Here is a 20,021-nt window from a genome sequence, read left to right as displayed (position 1 = left end):
GATTCGAACCATGAAGGTTGAAATCGATGACGATGAGTATCATTGTTGTATGTATAGTCTATATTTTTAGGTTGATATGGACCTTCTTTGAGATAAGCTCATCGGATTTCATCTTCTTTGTTGATAGGAAATTGACATATTTGTTTACGTGATCCTGGATCACGACCTATCTCTTCAAATTGAATTCTTGAACATTTGGAGGGGTCAGGGTGTTAATCAAGCCTTGAAGTATCAACATTTGTTTCTACAGCCACAGGTGTCCTAATTTCTGAATTGTTAACATATTTTTTCTTAAAAAAGTTATCAATTGTTTTTCGTTTGCTCATAATTCTTTTAGCTTTAAGAATATGACTCAAAAATTAACATGAAAAGAAGTTTAAAAAATAAAATTTTAATTAGAAATTTTTACTTAGTTATATGGATGTTATTCATACTCAAGAAAAAAAAAATTCCACTATAATTTAAGCATACAACCCATTTTTAATACGACTTTAATTAATAATAACCCCTCAAACAAAAACAAAAATTAAACACACTAGTATTGGTACACAACATAAACCAAACAATTTAACAACACCCACAGCCACATCCACAGCCACATGATATCTAACTAATCAAAAATAGGTAATAAATCAAAACAATTTTACCTTAGAAACTTTGTCTTCATAAAGTGCAAAGATGGGTCACCCGTGTGGCAATGCCTACTGCCTCTGCCTGACTGCCCCCAACTTTAGATCTTCACTTCAAGACTCATCATAAACAATCCCCCCATGCCTTCAATCACGTAGTTCTCTAAAAATCTATGAAAATATAAGGAGCATGTGAATATTTAGGTGTAGATACTTGAGAAAAAAAAAAAAAAAGACACTAAAAAGAGATGAATGTCTAATACTTAAGAAAGAGAAGAAAACTCACCAATCACCAAGTAGTCACCAAGTTCCAAAACTAAAGCTGATGAAGAAAGAAAAAATTGGTCAGGATTTTTTTTTTTTTTTTTGGGAGTGTGAGTATAGAAGACTGGAGTTTTAGGGGCCGGCAGGTAGGCAACGGTACCAGTGCAAATGAAAGTGTATTAAAGAAGATCAAAAAAAAGAATAAGAAGTAAAGAAAGGGATTCCGTGAATCAGTGGGTGGATTTTTTGAGATGAAAAGAAAGTGAAGTTTTGTTTTTAGTGCTTGGATTTGAGTGGGCCAACTAGTTTTATTTGAAGTATATNGGCCAACTATTTTATTTGGAGTACATAAGGTGATAAGGCTTAAAAATAAAGCTAGGCTTGGGAGAATAGTTGAGAATTGGGCATGGGGGGGCCGGCTGTCCAATATTGGGGAGCCCAAATTTTTTTTCTACCTATTCTAATGGAATTTTTTTTTTTTTTTTGCAGGGGCCGGGCCCCCTAAGCCACTACGTGGCTCCGCCCCTGACCTTAACGTATTCATTATTGTAAGACTATCTGGTCTTGATAACACCTTAACCTTGTCATTATTGTAAGACTAGCTCGTCTTGATGATGAAAAAATATGCTTCATTTCTACTATGGCCTATACTTATTAGGCAATGATTCTCTAATGAAAATTGTAAGTAGCAATATTAGAAAACATTTAAAATATGAGATTTGACGATATAATGTACTAATGCAAATCTTTCAGGAGAAGAAAGTGTCATATCTCCAAGACTTCACAATGGTAAATGCAGAGAATGAGGAACTAGTGATGATGATGTAGTTAATGGAGTTTGCTTGTGTGAAACAATTCAAGCATTTCGAAATTTCTGCAAATATAAATATGTAGAAAATGCAGTCTATGAAGGTACTATCAAAGTTTAAGTGCTACTTGGCAAAATTTAGAATCCTACGCATAAAGTACGAACATTAATTGGACTGCACATGCAATTGTAATTACTGGCTATAAAATAACACCATTGACAAGGGAAAAATTTTGGTAGTTTAAAAATAACTTGTAAAGTTGTTATTTACAACTATGTGTTCGTTGGCTTTTATTCTGTGCCAAATTTGATTTTAATTTATTCAATCTTTTGTACCCTGTATTTATTGTGGGATTTGATTGTAAGGGTTGTGTGATAGAGAGAGAGTGTGAAGACTCAAGCAATGAAGACTGAAGAGTTTTCATTGTCAGCTCGCGACTAAGCATCCTGCGCAAAGTGACTCTGCCTTGCACATGTTGGAATGCGAAGAGTCAGGCCAAGATGGAGACAGTTGATGTCTCGCGAGTATCTTGCGGATTCCTTCCCGTGAGACACCGCAAGACATTCTATTTTGTCAGCCTATCCATTCTGATACACACTTTTGTGTCTACATTATATATACCCACATTACTCACAAATGTTGAGGAGTGCTACTGAGAGAAAACCCTAACCAAACACCTAGAGAATTAGAGATGTTATACCCACAATTCTCTATACATTTACTTGTAGAATTTCCTCAACTCCTACCTCTCCATTTCCATACCATAAGAGGTTGATAGCCTAAACACTTACCACACCCTTTCAGAGTGTCAAGTGAAGTTTGGTGGTGCTAGAAAGCATGGAAGAAGTGAAGGATGGCAGATGCAAAATGGAGGCTTGTTGCGAGATTTGGAGAGCTAGACAAACACGGTTTCGAGAAGCTTTATTGGAGTAAGAGTTTGAAGGGCTTAGGTACATCGGGTAGATTAGGCTTGGAGGGTCTCTTGCTAACCCATGTATCCCAATTGATTGTCTAGTGGATCGATTTCCGCTTGGAAGGCAGCGGAGAGGTTTTTCGCCAAGTTCTTCTGTTTCTCTTCGATAACACATCGGTGTGTTATCTTGTGTGTTTGCATCTTTCTCCCTACTCTTTTACATTCCATTTTACTGCTGTGTTGCTTTAATTATGGATTAGAGTAGCTTTTGTTTGTCCGCTCGCTTTTACACTATTCTGCACTCAGTATTAAGTTAGTGTAAAATCAATCGAGCCGTAACTTTTATTTAGGGGTCTAAACACTCTTGTGTTTTCAACACATTTTCAGCTTTCAATTGGTATTAGAGTGGGTACACTCGCTATGGTTTTAATACCTAAGTGTGATCTTTGACCCATTTGAGATGGACCGGTCTCGATCTTTAAATATTCCACCATATTTTGATGGTAGTAATTATGCCTTTTGGAAAGTCCTAATGAGGACATGTTTTGTGTTCAATTGATGATACTATTTGGAATGCGGTAGAAGTAGGATGGACTAGGTCGGAGGCCGTTAAATCCACTTGGGATAAAGCAGCACTTGCGGCAGCTAACGCTAACAGTAAAGCTTTAAATGCAATATTTTGTGGTGTTTCTCCAGATGAGTTTCACAAGATTTCTCACATAACAGTAGCCAAGGAGCTTGGGAGATATTGGAGATCATCTATGAAGGAACAAAGGAAGTGAAGGATACAAACCTTCAGATGCTTACCACCAAATTTGAAGAGCTTAAGATAGGAGATGATGAGTCTTTTGATTCCTTATATGGGAAGCTCAACAAAATTGTTATTGCTAAGCTCAATCTTGGTCAAAAGATTGAAGATGCTTAGGTGGTAAGAAAAATTGAGGTCCTTGCCGGAGAACTTCCGAGCAAAAGCCACAGCTATAGAGAAAAGCAAAGATTTGGATAAGATTAAAATCTAAGAGCTCATTGGATCTCTCCAAACGTATGAGCTGGGACTGCCTTCTCATAAGTCGAGCAAATCTCTTGCTCTTAAAACTATCATGGAAAGAATGCATGATTCCCAAAGAAGATGGAGTGGAGAAGAGGTAGCATTTCTTGCAAAGAACATCCGAAAATTTCTAAAGATGAAGAAAAGTGGAAACTGTTCAGCAGAGGGAAGTTTTCATCCTCCAAAGTGATAGGAAGAGTTTAAGAAGAAAGAGGGGAATGATACCCAATCTCCTCAAGGCATTATGTGTTATGAATGCAATGGCCAGGGACATCTCAAGGAGTGTCCCAACTATCTAAGAGGGAAGGACGGGCATATGCCACAACTCTTAATGACTCGGATTCATCTAATTCTAATTCTAAGCAAAGCTGTGATAGAGAAGGAAATTACTCCGCTTTCATGACTATTGCCTATGTTGAATCAACGAATGATTGAGTAAGCTTGTTGAAGAGCTCGGAGAGCATAGTGATAGAATCAAAGGGAGTAATAGAAGAATTTGATGTTGATGAAGATGAAAGTGCAGTGGAACTTCAAGAAAACTACAATTCCTACTTAAGAAGTCAGAAGAATATACAAGGGTGGCCAAGGCAGCTGTTTAAAAAGACGAAGAAGGTAGAGGAGGACTATAGAAGTCTCCTAGTGCGATATAAGGAGGCCAAATGTGAAATAGAGACGCTGAATGGAGAGCTAATAGAAGCCTACTCAAAGATAAAATTCCTTGAGCTTGAGGTGGTCAAGCCAATGCAAAAGTAGAGTGAGTCTCCTCCAAGAAGCTTGATGAAGTCCTCTCTCATCAAAAACATTTCTCCGACAAAACTGGAGTGGGATATATTGGAGAAAGTAGTTCAGCTATCAATTTAACAAGGAAGTGAAGTTTGTGAAAGCCAAGGAACTAATTGTAGCTACCACAAAGGTTGAGAAAGCAAAGCTAGAGAAGAATAAGATTGTGGCTGACCAACAGGTGTTGAATAAGCCTCATAACCAATCAGTGATCAAGCTTAAGATTCAAGGGAAATCACCTCCAAAGTCACAAGAGGTCCGAGAATTCAACATTTTGTCATTACTGTGGACTTCAAGGACACACCAGACCAAATTGTCATAAACTGAGGGCATTGAAGAATTCAAGTGATCAGAGGTAAAAAGACCAAGAAATGACAAACAGAATTGGGCTGTTGAGCAATCAAGAGGTGAGATGGAAATTTCGGTGTGATGGAAGTGATGAAGATGATTGATGCATTCACCACTTGTTTGGCAAGCTTCTCTAGAAGGTTTGAAAGTCCTAACTCTCTACCCAATCCCATAGTGATATCACCCCAAACGCACGTGCCGTGTGGTGAAAAGGGGTACCCATGCATAAGCATTTCAACATGTTCATGCATTACTTTTACCATTCGCTCTGGTTTTTTTTTTTTTTTGGCATGTTTCTTTACAAGCTTTTGCTTTGTTCTTGTTTTTGTTCAGTTTTTGAGTGTGTTCAAAAATTCAAAAACTCATAAAAATGAAAAATCTTCAAAATGTTTGATCGCTTGTGTTATGTATATCACATGTGAGTTTAGCCCAATACCTTGCATACTAATTGATGGAAATTTAGACCCCTTTAAACACACAGATTGCGTAGCCTAGATTAATTAGCCAAGTTGTTACTTAGTCAAATTAAGCAATTCTAGGTTAAAACAATCCAAACAATCATATCAAGATATAAAGCAGCGGAAAATAAATAACACAAGATATGATCACCCAGGAAACCACACGGTAAAAACCTGGGAGGATTTGACCCACCGATCCTCAAGGCTAACCTGAATTCACTATGAAAGAATTGAAGTTCGTACAAAAGGACTACAAGCTCCCCGCTCGACTTCCTAATGCTACCCACCAGTAGAACTTCCTGACACGACCACGCGCAGGCTCCGAATCCACGGACTACTTCTTTCTTGAATTCCTCAATCAGCTACAAGCTCCCCGCTTGCTTTTCTTTTAAGTTCCAATGGTTGCAACAGTAATGATCTTCAAGATGTTGAAATAATCTCCACCATGAAAACCCTAAGTTTTGTGTAAAGGAAAGCTCCTCAAAGATCTCACACGAGATTCACACAAAACAGCAATGTATGAGCAACAATACAATATGGACTCCTTCAAAAACGTGGCTAGGGTTTTGTTTATATACCTAGGGTAAAAACATAAAACCCTAAACGTTTAATGAAGTAGGGCTGAGTTGGAAATTCTGCAGAAAATTCAACCTGTGCGAATTCGATCGATCGAGTCTATTCTTCGATCGATCGAGCCAGGCCGAAAGTCCCAAGTACTTCTGCAGCCACTCGATTCCAACTTTACAATATTAAACCAACTTTGAGCAAGTCTAAATAAGACTAAATACAATGTTTTGATCATGGTTTGCCAACATTACAAATTAGAGTTCTAAATACATAAAATCCTAAGACCTTAGAACCTAACAAACTCCCCCTTTGGCAATCCTGACAAAACCCTAATAACAGCTCAAAGTTTTACAAATAAAAAGCCCTTTACAAAGATAATGCTCATAATATTCAATTCAGCCTAACTACTATCCATAGTTGCAAGTGTAGCAGCAGCTTAGTTGAATCAACCTGTATAATCCTGAAATACTCAACAAACGCATAAACGCATGTGTGACAGTAAAGAGTAAAACAACAGGTATAACATTCTTGTAAGATCCACACAATACAAAATAAAGACATATAAAAATGAACAAGTCATAAATATAAATCAATACGCAGTGAATCATAAAGCAACAAGAATAAAAAAATATCATGTATATCAATCAATGTTACTCCCCCTAACATGAATATCCCCAAAATGATTCCCAAAAATATATACAAAGTGAAGCACATAGATACAATCTAAAAACTCCACAAGCTCCTCTAAACAAAAAAATCTCCCCCTAACACAAAAACACTACTACAAGTCAAAACTCCACTCCCCCTTTTTGTGACGGAATGCCAAAGGGCAATCACAAGTCGCCATCAAAAGGAGTGGTGAGGGTGAATGAAGATGCGCAAGATCAGCTCGGAGAGCACGCATCTCATCCAGCAAGTCCACCAAAATCTGACCATGAGCTGCCTGAACAGTCATGACAGTCTCCAAAGTACGACGAACATCAAAGTCGGCCGAAGGAGATGGATGAGTCACTCGTGTGGCAATGCCTACTGTCTCTGTCTGACTGCCTCCAACTTTAGATCTTTCTTTCAAGACTCATCACAAACAATCTCCCCAAGCCTTCAATCATGATTTTTCTAAAAATCTATGAAAATATAAAGAGCATGTGAATATTTAGGTGTAGATAGTTGAGAAAATAAAAAAAAGACACTAAAAAGAGATAAATGTCTAATGCTTAAGAAAGAGAAGAAAACTCACCAGTCACCAAGTTTCAAAACTAAAGCTAATGAAGAAAGTAAAAATTGGTCAGGATTTTTTTTTTTCTCGGACTGTGAGTACAAAGGACTGGAGTTTTGGGGGCTGGTAGGTAGGCAATGGTACCAATGCAAATGAAAGTGTATCAAAGAAAACAAAATAATAAGAAGTAAAGAAAGGGATTCTGTGGGTCAGTGGGTGGATTTTTTGAGATGAAGAGAAAGTGAAGTTTTGTTTTTAGTGTTTGGACTTGAGCGGACCAGCTTGTTTTATTTGGAGTACATAAGGTGATAAGGCTTAAAAATAAAGCTAGGCTTGGGAGAATAGTTGAGAATTGGGCATGGGGGGGGCCGGCTGTCCAATATTGGGGGAGCCCAAATTTTTTTTCTACCTATTCTAATGGAATTTTTTTTTTTTTGCAGGGGCCGGGGCCCCCCTAAGCCACTACGTGGCTCCACCCCTGAACACTGGTGGTTGTTCTTTCTTACAAAAACAAAATTTTGTTTTGGTCACCATTGCCCTTTTTTTTTTTTTTAGAGAAACAAAGTCACCAACTCACCGTAGCATTTCAATTGGCGTGTATGGGGCAAAAATAATAAAATACTACCTTTGTTCCAATATGCTTGTCCTGTTTAAAAAGTCAAGTTTTTTTAAAGGAACATCATTTATTGTCTTGTCTGTTTTATAAAAATGTATAAGTTTACAAAACTAGATTTAAATAAATTTATCAACTTTTTTTAAAAAGAGTTATTTTTAATGAGACAATTAAAAAGGTGCTCCAATTATATTAATTTAAAAAAAATATTAGTTAGTTTTCTTTTCAAATAGTTTTGAAAATAAAGTAGGGATATAATAGGAATATTAGTAAACTAATAATTTTTATTTTAAAAAACAGAACAATATTTTGAGACATCTCAAAATAAAATAAATGACAAATAAAATAGAATAGATGACAAACAAAGTGAGACGGAATATGCATATTAATGCGCACGGTTGTTTGGTGATTTTAAATCTGCACCCTTTTATTTTATTTTATTTTATTTTGATAAAAAAACCTGCACCCTTTTAGACCATCCGTTTGGAGATTATAGATGACCAACCACCTCACCGCTTATCCACAACAATAATAATAATTATTATTAGTATTATGCTAATTTTGATAAGTTACAAATCACATCACGATTATATGAAATAGTCTAAAACTACTAAATTTTTCAATACTTTTTGCCACAACACACATCACGCTTATATGAAAAAGTCTAAAACTATTAAGGGGTGTTTGATAGACTTGTTCAAACACATATTTTTAATTTTTAAATAACATTATACATATTTTTATATTTTCAAATAACAAAATAAATGTTTTTAAGCGTATTACCAAACACCACCATAAATTTTTCATTACTTTCTGCCACAACAGTAACATGGCAAAGTGTATTGCAATTTGCTAACTCATCTATCATTCTCTTTCTTTCTCTCAAAAACTCACCCAGCACAATTTTTTTTCCTAACAATGGATTCAAGTAACAATGAAACAACCCACGAATTCCCACCATACTTCAAAGTCTACAAAGATGGTCGCGTTGAAAGGTACATGGCCCCAGACACCGGAGGTAACCACCTTGCACCCGCAGGCCTAGACTCCAAAACCGGGGTCCAAACCAAAGACGTCGTCGTCTTGCCCGAATCAGGTGTATCAGCTAGACTCTTCATCCCCAAAATCAACGGCCCAGATCAAAAGTTCCCTCTAATTGTTCACTACCACGGTGGGGGCTTCTGCCTTGGATCACCTTTCATGAAACCCTTTCACAACTTTCTTGTTTCCTTAGCCTCAGAAGCCAACGCGGTCGTTATTTCCGTTGACTATAGGCTATCCCCAGAGCATGCTCTACCAGTTGCACATGAAGATTCTTGGGCTGCGATGCAGTGGATTTCAGCCCACTCAAATGGGCAAGGACCCGAACCTTGGTTGAACCAGTATGCGGATTTCGGGCGGGTTTTTGTGGCGGGTGAGAGTGCTGGGGCTAATATAGCCCATTACGTTGCAGTCCAAGCTGGCACTACAGGATTGGCTGGTCCTAATGTTATTGGGTCAATCATATTGCACCCACATTTTGGGGGCAAAGAGCCTGATAAAATGACTAATTATATATACCCGACTAGTGTCGGGTTCAAAGATCCGATACTGTACCCGGAAGCGGATCCGAATTTGTCAAAGATGGCAGGTAAGAAAGTGCTGGTTTGTGTTGCGGGGAAAGATCAGCTAAAAGATAGAGGTTTGGATTATTGTGAAACATTGAGAAAGAGTGGTTGGAATGGTAGTGTGGGATATTTTGAGAGTGAAGGAGAGGGACATGGGTTTTTTCTGTTGAATCCAAGTAGCGACAAGGTGGGGCCACTGATCAAAGCCATGGTTGATTTCATAAATCAGAATTAAGGTAATGTTGTTGCCTTGTTGGTTTTTCATTTTATGAAGACTTTTAGTTGTAAACTGGACTTCGGTGGTGCGCTATGAATGTCTTTGATATTTAGTGATATGAAATAAATGTGTTAGCTTTTTGCCTGTTGGTTTTGTTTTGTTTTTTTGTGGGGTGTAATTTCAGAAATTGAGAAGGTGTTTTGTACAAATGTTTAATCAACCGTTCTCGACTTTTAAACACTAAAATACGTATTTTCACAATATTTTTTTTTCTCAAAAACCTCTTACTAGATAACTCTGATTGTGTAAAAAACAATTATAGCTAGGGATGTATTGATTCTACTGAATTTTTTTTTTTATTATTTAATTTTTAATTTTTAATCCACCGATTCATCTTTAGTTACCAAATTGAACCCAACCTGGTGGGTTTGGTCGGTTTGGTTTTTAGGAGTGGTGGATCGCTAATTTTTTCTTTTTTCTTTTTAATGAGTTGGGTACTTGGGTTGGATATGGTCAGCAAATTCATAAATTCGCTTAATCCAATTCGACCAAGGTTTTGAAACTCAAACTGAATAGTACGACCTAACTCGGATAACTGTGAACTGTTCACTAAAAAGGTTTTTTAATCTTATAAATCGGCCTAAGTAAAAAAAATTAGTGAACTGTATCAACTGAGGTTGAACTGTCCGGTTTGAGAACCGTGGATAGTTCTCACGGTTTAGATCAATACTCTAGAAAAAGAAAAAAAAAATGTACTTGGCTTGGCTTAGATTTACACACCTTATGGCCATTGTTGAAACTTCAAGCACTTCTTTTTTCTTTGTCTCTCTCTGTCGTTGTTTCTGTTGTTTCTTCTTAATCATCTTCTTCTCCTCTCTCTCTCTCTCTCGTTCTTTCTGCTTTTTGTTGTTTCTTACTTTCTTCGAATTTTTCTTCTCTCTAATTTGCTCAATGTTAAACCGTTAGAGCATCTTCTTTAAAGGCAATTTTAGAGAGAAAACACCCAAAAATCCACTCTAACAACTTCTCCATCTATATTTTTTAGATTAGAGTTGCTAGACGCTTCTCTATAAGTAAAGAACACTGTAGCATTTATTGTTCACACTTCAAACATTTTTAACTATTATAATAATCGGTTATTAAATAAAAAAAAATGTTAGCAAATGTATAGTTGTTAAAAAAAGAATAAATAATGAATAAAAAAAATAATATTTAAATAAGATGGAGAAAAAGATAGAAAATCTAATGGAAAGTGTATTTAAAAAAATAAGTAATTAAAAGCTAAATATCACTGTTCACTATTCAAACAATAAAAAATTTAAATAAGCTCGAGATGCTCTTATCCAGTTAATATTTTCTTGAGCTTTGATTTACTGTTAACCACTTTACATTTTATTGGACTTTGATTTTGTACTATTAGAGTAGCGAAGAAGGTGCCGAAAAGAAATCTGGACCGACGACAGAAAAACCCAGAGTAGCAAAGAAGGTGCCAATGGTGGTGGTGCACTATGGGAAACTAGTACTGGAGATTTTTAGGACTGATAAGGAAAGTTTCGAAGCTCACGTAGAAGGAAACATGGAATCGATTTTTCAGGAGGTGAACCAGCAAAAGTCAAGGCTATCAACTGATGAGGGAATCATGGAGGATTTGATGCTACACCAACTCGAGTCAGCAGAGAAAAAGGTGTCAGCGGAGTCTTTTAAGGAGGTAATTGGGGAGATTGATAAGGAAATAAAAAAGTATGATACAAAACTTACAGTGTCACCCAGTTTTGGAGTTGGTACAGAAAAGGAAAATGTTGTGGGTTAGCCTTGCATTAATGAGCCTAACGTGCCATGCCCAACAGTCCATGTAGCTAACGTGCTATGCCCAGTAGTCTATGCAACCCAATTGTCTCCATCAACACGCATGTCATTGGCTGAGATACCTAGCTCTCTTGTCAATCACGTGCATGTTGAAGGTACTTGGAAAAGGTTCATTAGAATAGGGGTGGCATCAGATGTGGGCATGTCTGAAACAATGGGAGAAAAAAAAAAGTGCAGGAAATACAACAAACCAAACTTAGTTACCCAAAAAAAGAAGAGTTTCCGAGAGAGGTGCAACAAAAAATAAGATATTGGCGAAGGCTGGTAACCAACCATGCTAGAAGCAATGAGTTTATTATTATGGATATGTCATGAGCTTGGGAACCCACGTACAGAGAATAAGCTTGTTAGGTTGATACAAGCAAAAGATAATTCTGTCATGTTTATAGTCGAAACATGGATAGACGAAGCAAGGCTAGTTCGTACTTTGACCAAGATTAGTTTTGATCAGAAGTGGGTGGTTCCAAGATTGAATAAAGGTGGTGGACTAGTATTATTTTGGAAAAATTTTATTAACATTGAGGTTGTTGATTCCCACAGGTATTTTATTGATATGATCATCAATGGGAATACTGAGAATGCATGGCGATTCACTGGTTTTTATGGAGAGCCCGAAACTCACAGGAGGAGTGAAGCATTGAGTAAATTGAGAAGCTTAAATTCTAGAGTGAACATTCCTTGGATTTGTGGTGGAGATTTTAATGGAATCGTTCGTCAAGAGGAGAAGTGGGGTGGAGCTCCTAGAGACTATAATCAAATGCAACTATTTCGAGATGTGATCAATGAATGTAGTTTCATGGACTTGGGATATGTGGGGCCAAAGTTCACGTGGGCAAAACATTTTGTTGATGGGCATTCCATTCGAATAAGATTGGATTGATGCGTGGCTACAAATTCTTGGTTTCAAAAATTCCCGAGAACTAGGGTACATCACCTTAGTTGTATGTCACCAGCTCATTCTCTTCTATTAATTAATATGTTAGGATTGCCTGAACATAGGAGGAATTGGTGTTTCATATTTGAAGAAATGTGGTTATCAGATCCATCTTGTGGTGAAACAGTAGAGGAAATGTGGAGTAGTACAAGGGAACTAAATCCAAGCATAGCCGTTTTGGAAAAAGTGGCTAAATGTAAGCAAGAATTAACTTGGTGGAACAAGCATAACTTTGGGCACGTGAGGAGGGAATTAGAGATTAAAAAGAGTCATCTGGATTTGGCCGAGAATGCGCTATAGTGAGTAGGAACAATACTCGGATTAGGAGCTTAAGAATGGAGATTAATTTATTGCTAGATCGGGAATCAAGGATGTGGTGTCAAAGATCTAGGGTGTTGTGGCTAAGTAAAGGTGACAATAATACAGCTTTCTTTCACAGTAAGGCTACAAAGAGGCTTAGGAAGAATCTGATCAGAGGAATAAGAGACGGGAATGGAGCTTGGTTGACTGATCAAGATGATATTGGAAAGGTGATGGAGAGTTACTACAAAGAACTCTTCTCCTCCTCCAACCTGAATTTAGAAGTTGATTCTCTTGAGAAAATCTCATGCATGGTGACCGATGAGATGAATGTTGATTTGGTGAAGGAATTTACAGAACTGGAAGTAAGGGAAGCCTTGAATCAGATGGCATCTCTAAAAGCGCTGGGTCTAGATGGCATGCCACCTTTGTTCTACCAACATTTTTGGTCGACAATTCAGCATGATGTTACTTCAGCCATTCTCTCATGGCTAAACTCAGGTATCTTACCCGAACTCATCAACCATACACTCATTACTCTTGTCTTGAAAATAGATAATCCTGAACTTGTGTCTGAATTCTGCCCTATTAGTCTTTGTAATGTCCTATATAAGATTTACTCTAAGGTCTTAGCAAATAGGTTGAAGAAATTTTTACCTTCCTTAATTACAGAACACTAATTTGCCTTTGTGAAGGAAAGACTTATTTCGGACAATATTATGGTTGCATTTGAGACCCTTCATCATATGAAGCAACATAATTAAGGAAAACATGGTTTTATGGCTATCAAATTAAATATGAGTAAAGCCTACGATCGGGTGGAATGGGTGTATTTGGAGAAGCTTTTGGAGAAAATGGGTTTTTGTGCTAGATGGTAGCTCTTATGATGAGTTGTGTGAAGTGAAAACGGTGTTGTACTCTATCATGGTGAATGGGGAGCCCATTGGAATGATCCATCCTAAAAGAGGAATTAGACAAGGGGATCCCCTATCTCCTTTCCTTTTCCTTTTATGCATGGAAGGCCTTCATGCTCTCATTAAACACTCGGTAGGAATGGGAATATTAAGGGCTTTTCCTTGTGCAAACAAGGCCCTAAACTAACCCACTTGTTTTTTGCATACGATGGCTTACTTTTCTGCAGGTCAATCACTGAGGATTGCAATAATGTCTTGAAGTTGTTGGTTGAATATGAATCTTGGTCAGGACAAAAAATCAACAAAGATAAGACTGCAATCTTCTTTAGCAAGTCCACCACGGATGAAGCAAAATCAAGTATAGAAAATCTCTTTCAAGTTCAAGTAGTGAAGTCTTATGAAAAATATTTGGGGCTTCCCTCCCTTGTGGGTAGGGGAAAAAAGGCTAGTTTCAACTATATAAAAGAGAGGGTTTGAAGAAAACTTCAAGGTTGTGAGGGTAAATTGCTTTCACAAGCCAGAAGAGAGATCTTAATCAAATCTGTGATCCAAGCTATCCCTACCTATGCTATAGGGTGCTTTAAATTACCATTGGGGTTTTGTGATAACATTGAGGTAATGATAAAGAAGTTTTGGTGGGGACAAAGGGGCAATGGAAGGAAAATTCATTGGATCCAGTGGAGTGGATTGACTAAGTCCAAAATGGTAGGTGGAATGAGTTTTCGCGACTTGGCTTAATTTAATGATGCCATTTTGGCGAAACAAGCTTGGCGGCTCTTGCATAATAAGGAAACTCTCTTCTACAAAGTCTTTAAGGCGAAGTTTTCCCAAATCACTCTCTCCTAGAAGCTAAGGAATCAAGTTCTGGGTCTTACGCTTGGAAGAGTATATTACAAGGCCGTGATGTCATCCTAGATGGGGCATGCTGGAGGGTGGAGAATGGAAAATCAATAAAAATTTGGCAACACCATTGGCTGCCCCAAAAACATCCAACTAAGGTGCTTTCCCCAATGGTGGAAACAATGGAAGAAGCCACAATGGATTGCTTAATTGATGAGGGCACTAGAATGTGGAATGCAACAATGGTGGATGGGATTTTTGCACCACAAGAAGCGGAAGAAATAAAAAATATTCCGTTGGCTAGAAAAGAAAATGGAGGACACGCTATATTGGCCATGGGAGCAAGATGGGAGATATAGCTGCAAAACGGGTTATAGGTTCTTAAAGGAAGATGAAGTAGGTTTTTAGGTAACAAAGCATCTAGACCATGAGAAAGGGCCTTGGAAGAAGATTTTGGCTCTTGAATGCCCTAATAAAGTAATAAATCTAATTTGAAGGGCCTGTCGTAATTCACTTCCTTCAAAGTGCAACCTATTTCGTCGAACAATTATTACTGAGCAAAGATGTGATTGGTGCAAGGAAGAACGGTCTGGGTACATAGGTATAAATGTGGAGTAACACATATAGCGGTTTTCTAAATTAAATTGTCTCACAACATTCATCTTATATTGGCAATTAGAAAAAACTTCGATGCATCATAATGCTTAAATAGTTGTAGCTACGAATAAAATTCATTACTATTGGTGGTTCTTTAGTGATGATTTATTGTTTGAAACGGAGCTTAGACCTTGAAGTTTTGAATTTTGAATTTCAATCTTTAAGCACACTTAACATACTTTTAACTCTGTTGTCTTCAATTGCGTATGCAAATATGAAATGGTATAATTTTGTTGTTCATTTTTGTTGTATGCTAGACAATAAAGTAGAGGGGATCCAATGATACTAGGCTCGTATAGAGAGATGAGAGAGACTCCAACCCAACGTATGTATAATAAATTAGTTGTCTTATATTATATATAAAAAAAAAGTATAATGTATTGGACAAAATTTAGTTACGAAATTGGTTGTAACCTAACGATACAACTTTACTCAATAAAATAAAATTTTTTATATATTTTAAAAATCTAATCGCTGAATTATATATTCTTTACATTCTTAATACACATATCAAATTTTGTGTTAATTGAATATTATTTAGTGTATGATCTATAAGTCTATATTTTATGTATAATTTTAAACTGTAAAAACTTGCAATTTATTTTATTGAGTAAGTATGAAAGATATAAGAAAAAATGTAATATAATGATAAATTTGTCAAAATTTACCTCTAATAAAAAGATATTAAATAAGGTTGTAATTTAAGGCTATTACTAATTTTGTGGTTAAACTTTGTTCATATATATTAGTAATAGTAATTCTGGGGTTCAATAACATGGTGACAATAGACTACAGCCGATTGGGTGTCCCACTCCCATGGTCCCACCTAACTAATGAATGTATCTATGTTGCACTTCTTCTTCTTTTTTAGAGATAATTACAATATGCTGTTAACCCCGCAGCTTGAACCATTTTTCCCCTAAACCCCCAAACATTTTGTATATGAAAAAAGTGTCAATTTAGCTACAAGACCTTTGACTATCTATCTTGCACTTTGATGACTTTGATACTGTCCATTTCCTATTTTCAATTATTTGACTCTAGGCGGTCCAATGGTATATGCATGCTTACAGAATATTGATAGCAGACGCATCGAGGCTTGGATCACTCATTACAAATCAAACATTTTCATTTCCAATTTTTTTTTTTTAAAAAAAAAGAATAAGTAATTGTTCTACATTGCTTAAGAGAGAGTGTTGTATATAATATAACTTGTCTCACCCTCCCTTAAAAGTTACAATGACTTTTGAGTGAAGTTGTAGTGTGCTTTTGTGTTAGAACCCATTTTCCTCTTTCTTGTGTGTGTGGGTTTGTTTCTCAAAAACATTTCCAATTTTTTTTTTCTTCTTTTGTACTATAAAAATTTCCAATTTCATTTATCATATATGGACAAGATTGTCGCGCATTTAGTAGTGTATATATATTTCATGCAAATAGTCACTGTTTACGTTTTATTGTGGATATTAATTTATACAAAAATTGTAAATATCACACAAGTAATTCTGAATATATATAGTATTTTTTTTTTTGTTGAGAAATGTAATTATGAATATGATGGATAGGAAATGTATATACTATTAATTGTCTAGCAATAATTTTTTCCTTGTTTATTTTCCAATTACTAAATAAGAAAATTTACTATTTTTTTCTCATCTTAGAGAAAAGAAAAAATATTTTGTATCAGATGATAACATATCATTTATATCAAAACTCAATAAATGAGAAATACGTATATAAAAATAAATAATACTCACTAACATAGAGTAATTATAGAATAGTACAATAAATGTATACTTTTTTTTTTTCACATAATTGTTTATCCTATTAATTAAATTCATGTCTCCTGCACATTTATTAATATTGATATCATATGAGAGAGAGAGAGAGCGAGATTCAATCTTTTGTCGTATAAACCAAGGAAGACAGTCATTTCTAACATAATTTCCATCGAAACTCTCTCAACAATGGATTCAACAAACACAAACGAAGTAGCCCATGACTTTCCTCCCTTCATCCGTGTCTACAAAGACGGCCGTGTCGAGAGGCTCCTCGGCACAGAAACCATTCCACCCACCACAGATCCCATAACTGGAGTCCAATCCAAAGACATCACAATCTCACAAGAAACTGGTGTATCTGCTCGAATCTACCTCCCCAAAATCACTACCAACTCGACCCAAAAGCTTCCTCTCCTTATTTACATCCATGGTGGTGCTTTTTGCATCGAATCCCCATTCTCTCCTCACTACCACGACCACCTTAACCTCCTTGTTTCTCAAGCAAACGTTGTGGCTGTGTCCATCCATTACAGAAGAGCCCCAGAACATCCTCTTCCAATTGCGTTCGATGACACTTGGGAAACCATGCAATGGGCTTTTTCACACAAAAATTCTGATGGGCCTGAAGCTTGGCTCAATGAACATGCAGATTTTGATCGAGTTTTCTTAGCTGGGGACAGTGCTGGTGCTACTATTGCTCACAACATGGTGAGGAGAGTTGGAATTGATGGTCTTCAAGGGGTTAAGATTGTTGGGATTATCTTGGTCCACCCTTATTTTGGGAACAAAGAGCCGAGCAAATTTTTAGACTTTATTTTTCCAACAAGTACTGGACCTGATGATCATAGAATATACCCAGCTGGGGATTCAGAATTGTCAAGATTGGGGTGCACTAAGGTCCTGGTTTTTGTTGCTGAAAAGGATGGGTTGAATGGTAGGGGTAAGAGTTACCATGAGGTCCTGAAGAAAAGTGGTTGGGGTGGGACTGTAGAGATTGTGGAGACAGAAGGTGAAGACCATGTTTTTCATTTGTTTAATCCAAATTGTGACAAGGCTGATGACCTTGTCAAACGCATGGCTTCTTTCATCAAGGAGAATTAGACCCACTTGCTGTTTGAGAAAAGTGGGTGGGGTGGGGTGTGTTTGTGTTTGTGTTTTTTTTTTTTTTTTTGGTTGAGTACTGTTTTAAAGTTTAAACTTGTAGTGTAATAAGTATTCTCCTCTAATAAATAAAATTCTTAAAGTTTTGTCTTATGGTTACATAGATGAGTGCTGCCTAATTGAATTTCACCGCTATTATATTTCAATAATGATTTTTTTTTGGAGTCATAATATTAGCAGATTAGGAGATTTGCCTAATGATTTAAGTTAAGTGTGTTTGGGAAGTGATGAAATTATAGTTTTTAGCTTTTTTTTGCTATTATTTATGAGTATTATCGCATTTTTTTTGTTATATTCATGGGTCCCATTGTACTATTTACTAACTTTTACTTTTTTTTTTATAGTACTTTTTAGTAAAAAGTTTTTAGTTTCAGTTAAATAAATTGTTTCCTAATTGACCCTTAATGTCATTTTGGCATGCGTAGTGTCTATATTTGATCTTAGTTTCCGTTTAGAATAATTTATTTAGCTGAAACGGAAAACTTTTGTTGAAAGTGTGAAAAAATGTTAAAAAATAAGCTGAATAGTACAGTGAGACCCATAAATAATATCAAAAAGTGCAATGACACTCAAAAATAGTGAAACTCATTAATAATAGCAAAAATAATTTGAACAAGATAATCAGCTTATATAGCTCCTTAACAAGATAATTAGTCCTTGGCAGACAGCATTTATACTTGGACACTTGGATCCAAATTCGTAGATATCTGCTTGATCCCCCAAAGAGGTTTTCTATGTAATGAAGCAATAGGAGGGTATGCTAGGTAGGTTGGGTTGTCATGAACTTAAACAATAAGTCTTTTCAATCTCAACTTATTATCTATCATAAATTATCACCTTAATATGTTCTAAAAAAGATAATATTATTTCAATCAATCACAACTTCTCACCTAAAGAATATTACGAAAAATTTATGTCCCAAACATTTAGGGACGAAACTATGGTTGGACTTTTTTTTAAATACTAGTATGTGTGTGTGTTTATATAGTAATTTGGTTCAATAAAATTTCACTTAGCTCCCCTTAACAATATCATTGATTTTTTAAAAGGTTATAAAAAAATTATTGATCTAAAATCTAAAATAAATTTAACAAGCCCAAAAAATAGCCCAACAACAACATTTATCAATAGCAAACTTAAGCCCAAATAGCAACCAAAAAAAAAAAAAAAAAAACCCTAAGCAGATTCTAACTAACTCTAGGAGCATGGTTTTAAGAACCAACGGACATAAAACCGGAAAAGATACTTGTGGGGGAAAAAGCCCAATCCAACATAGTGGGCCGAGAGCCCATATGAGAGCTATTGTGCGACCGAGAAGAAAGAGATGGTAAGGGCAAGGCCCATCTGGAAGTGGGACCCTCAGAGGGAAGAATGATTACAATCCGAAGAGGTTATAGTCCTCTGACGATAATAGTATAGATCAATTGAACGTATAAAAAATCAAAATGATCTTCTGATGACTCTTCCTAATCAAGATAAGCTCTTAGTACATTGGGAGACGATAAGGATGAAGAAATATCTAAGGGGAAAGCTGCTACCACCGTATTTAATGTTCTGTAGCAACTTTTCTAACCGCATTTATGTGGAGAAGACCCCTGAGCAGTGTATCCTCACCTACCGCCACTCACACGGAGCTGAAGAAGATACTTGACGTGACACATACTCAAGTAGATTCACGGATGAAGTACAAGTGGACGATGAAGATGAAGAGAAGGGAGGTTATATAAAGGAAAGAAGCTCCTAACGTAAAGAGAGAGTGAAAGAAAGGAATAAAAAAGAAAGAGAGAACTTGACTGTAACCCTAAGACCTTTGTTTATCAGATAAACAATAATATAGCTCTTCAGATTTTCAGAATTTACGTGTAAATTCATGTTGGCTTGTGTTTGAAAGTTGTAATTCGTTGTTGTCAATCCAATACTTAACCTAGCTCTTTCACCCATACTTTACAAATTTATTGTTTTTGGCTTGGGCCACAAATCTTAACCCTACAGAAATTATCCTTTCAGTACTACCAATTCAACTTGTATAATACAAATAATTTTTCTTTAGTTATTTATTTATTTTCATAATCTATCAATACTATCTATAATAGCATTCCCCT

General features: G+C 36.2%; 2 protein-coding genes across 2 annotated transcripts; both read left to right on the top strand.

The window, feature by feature from the left end:
* The first annotated feature begins 8,457 nt into the window (after window positions 1-8,457).
* Window positions 8,458-15,131, top strand: LOC112015708 (2-hydroxyisoflavanone dehydratase). Its single transcript, XM_024048138.2, has 2 exons — window positions 8,458-9,488; window positions 10,890-15,131. Exon 1 carries the CDS (start codon window positions 8,564-8,566, stop codon window positions 9,485-9,487), a length of 924 nt encoding a protein of 307 aa, XP_023903906.1. The 5' UTR covers window positions 8,458-8,563; the 3' UTR covers window position 9,488; window positions 10,890-15,131.
* Window positions 15,132-16,849: 1,718 nt separating this feature from the next.
* LOC112015706 (probable carboxylesterase 12) lies at window positions 16,850-18,018 on the top strand. Its single transcript, XM_024048135.2, has one exon. The coding sequence runs from the start codon at window positions 16,945-16,947 to the stop codon at window positions 17,857-17,859; it is 915 nt and encodes a 304-aa protein (XP_023903903.1). The 5' UTR covers window positions 16,850-16,944; the 3' UTR covers window positions 17,860-18,018.
* Window positions 18,019-20,021: the final 2,003 nt, after the last annotated feature.

Source organism: Quercus suber, unplaced genomic scaffold, assembly GCF_002906115.3.
Source record: "Quercus suber isolate HL8 unplaced genomic scaffold, Cork oak 2.0 scaffold_476, whole genome shotgun sequence".
NCBI classification, from domain to species: domain Eukaryota; kingdom Viridiplantae; phylum Streptophyta; class Magnoliopsida; order Fagales; family Fagaceae; genus Quercus; species Quercus suber.
Note: the sequence above shows the minus strand (reverse complement) of the source record. Positions and strands in the feature narration are given on the sequence as shown.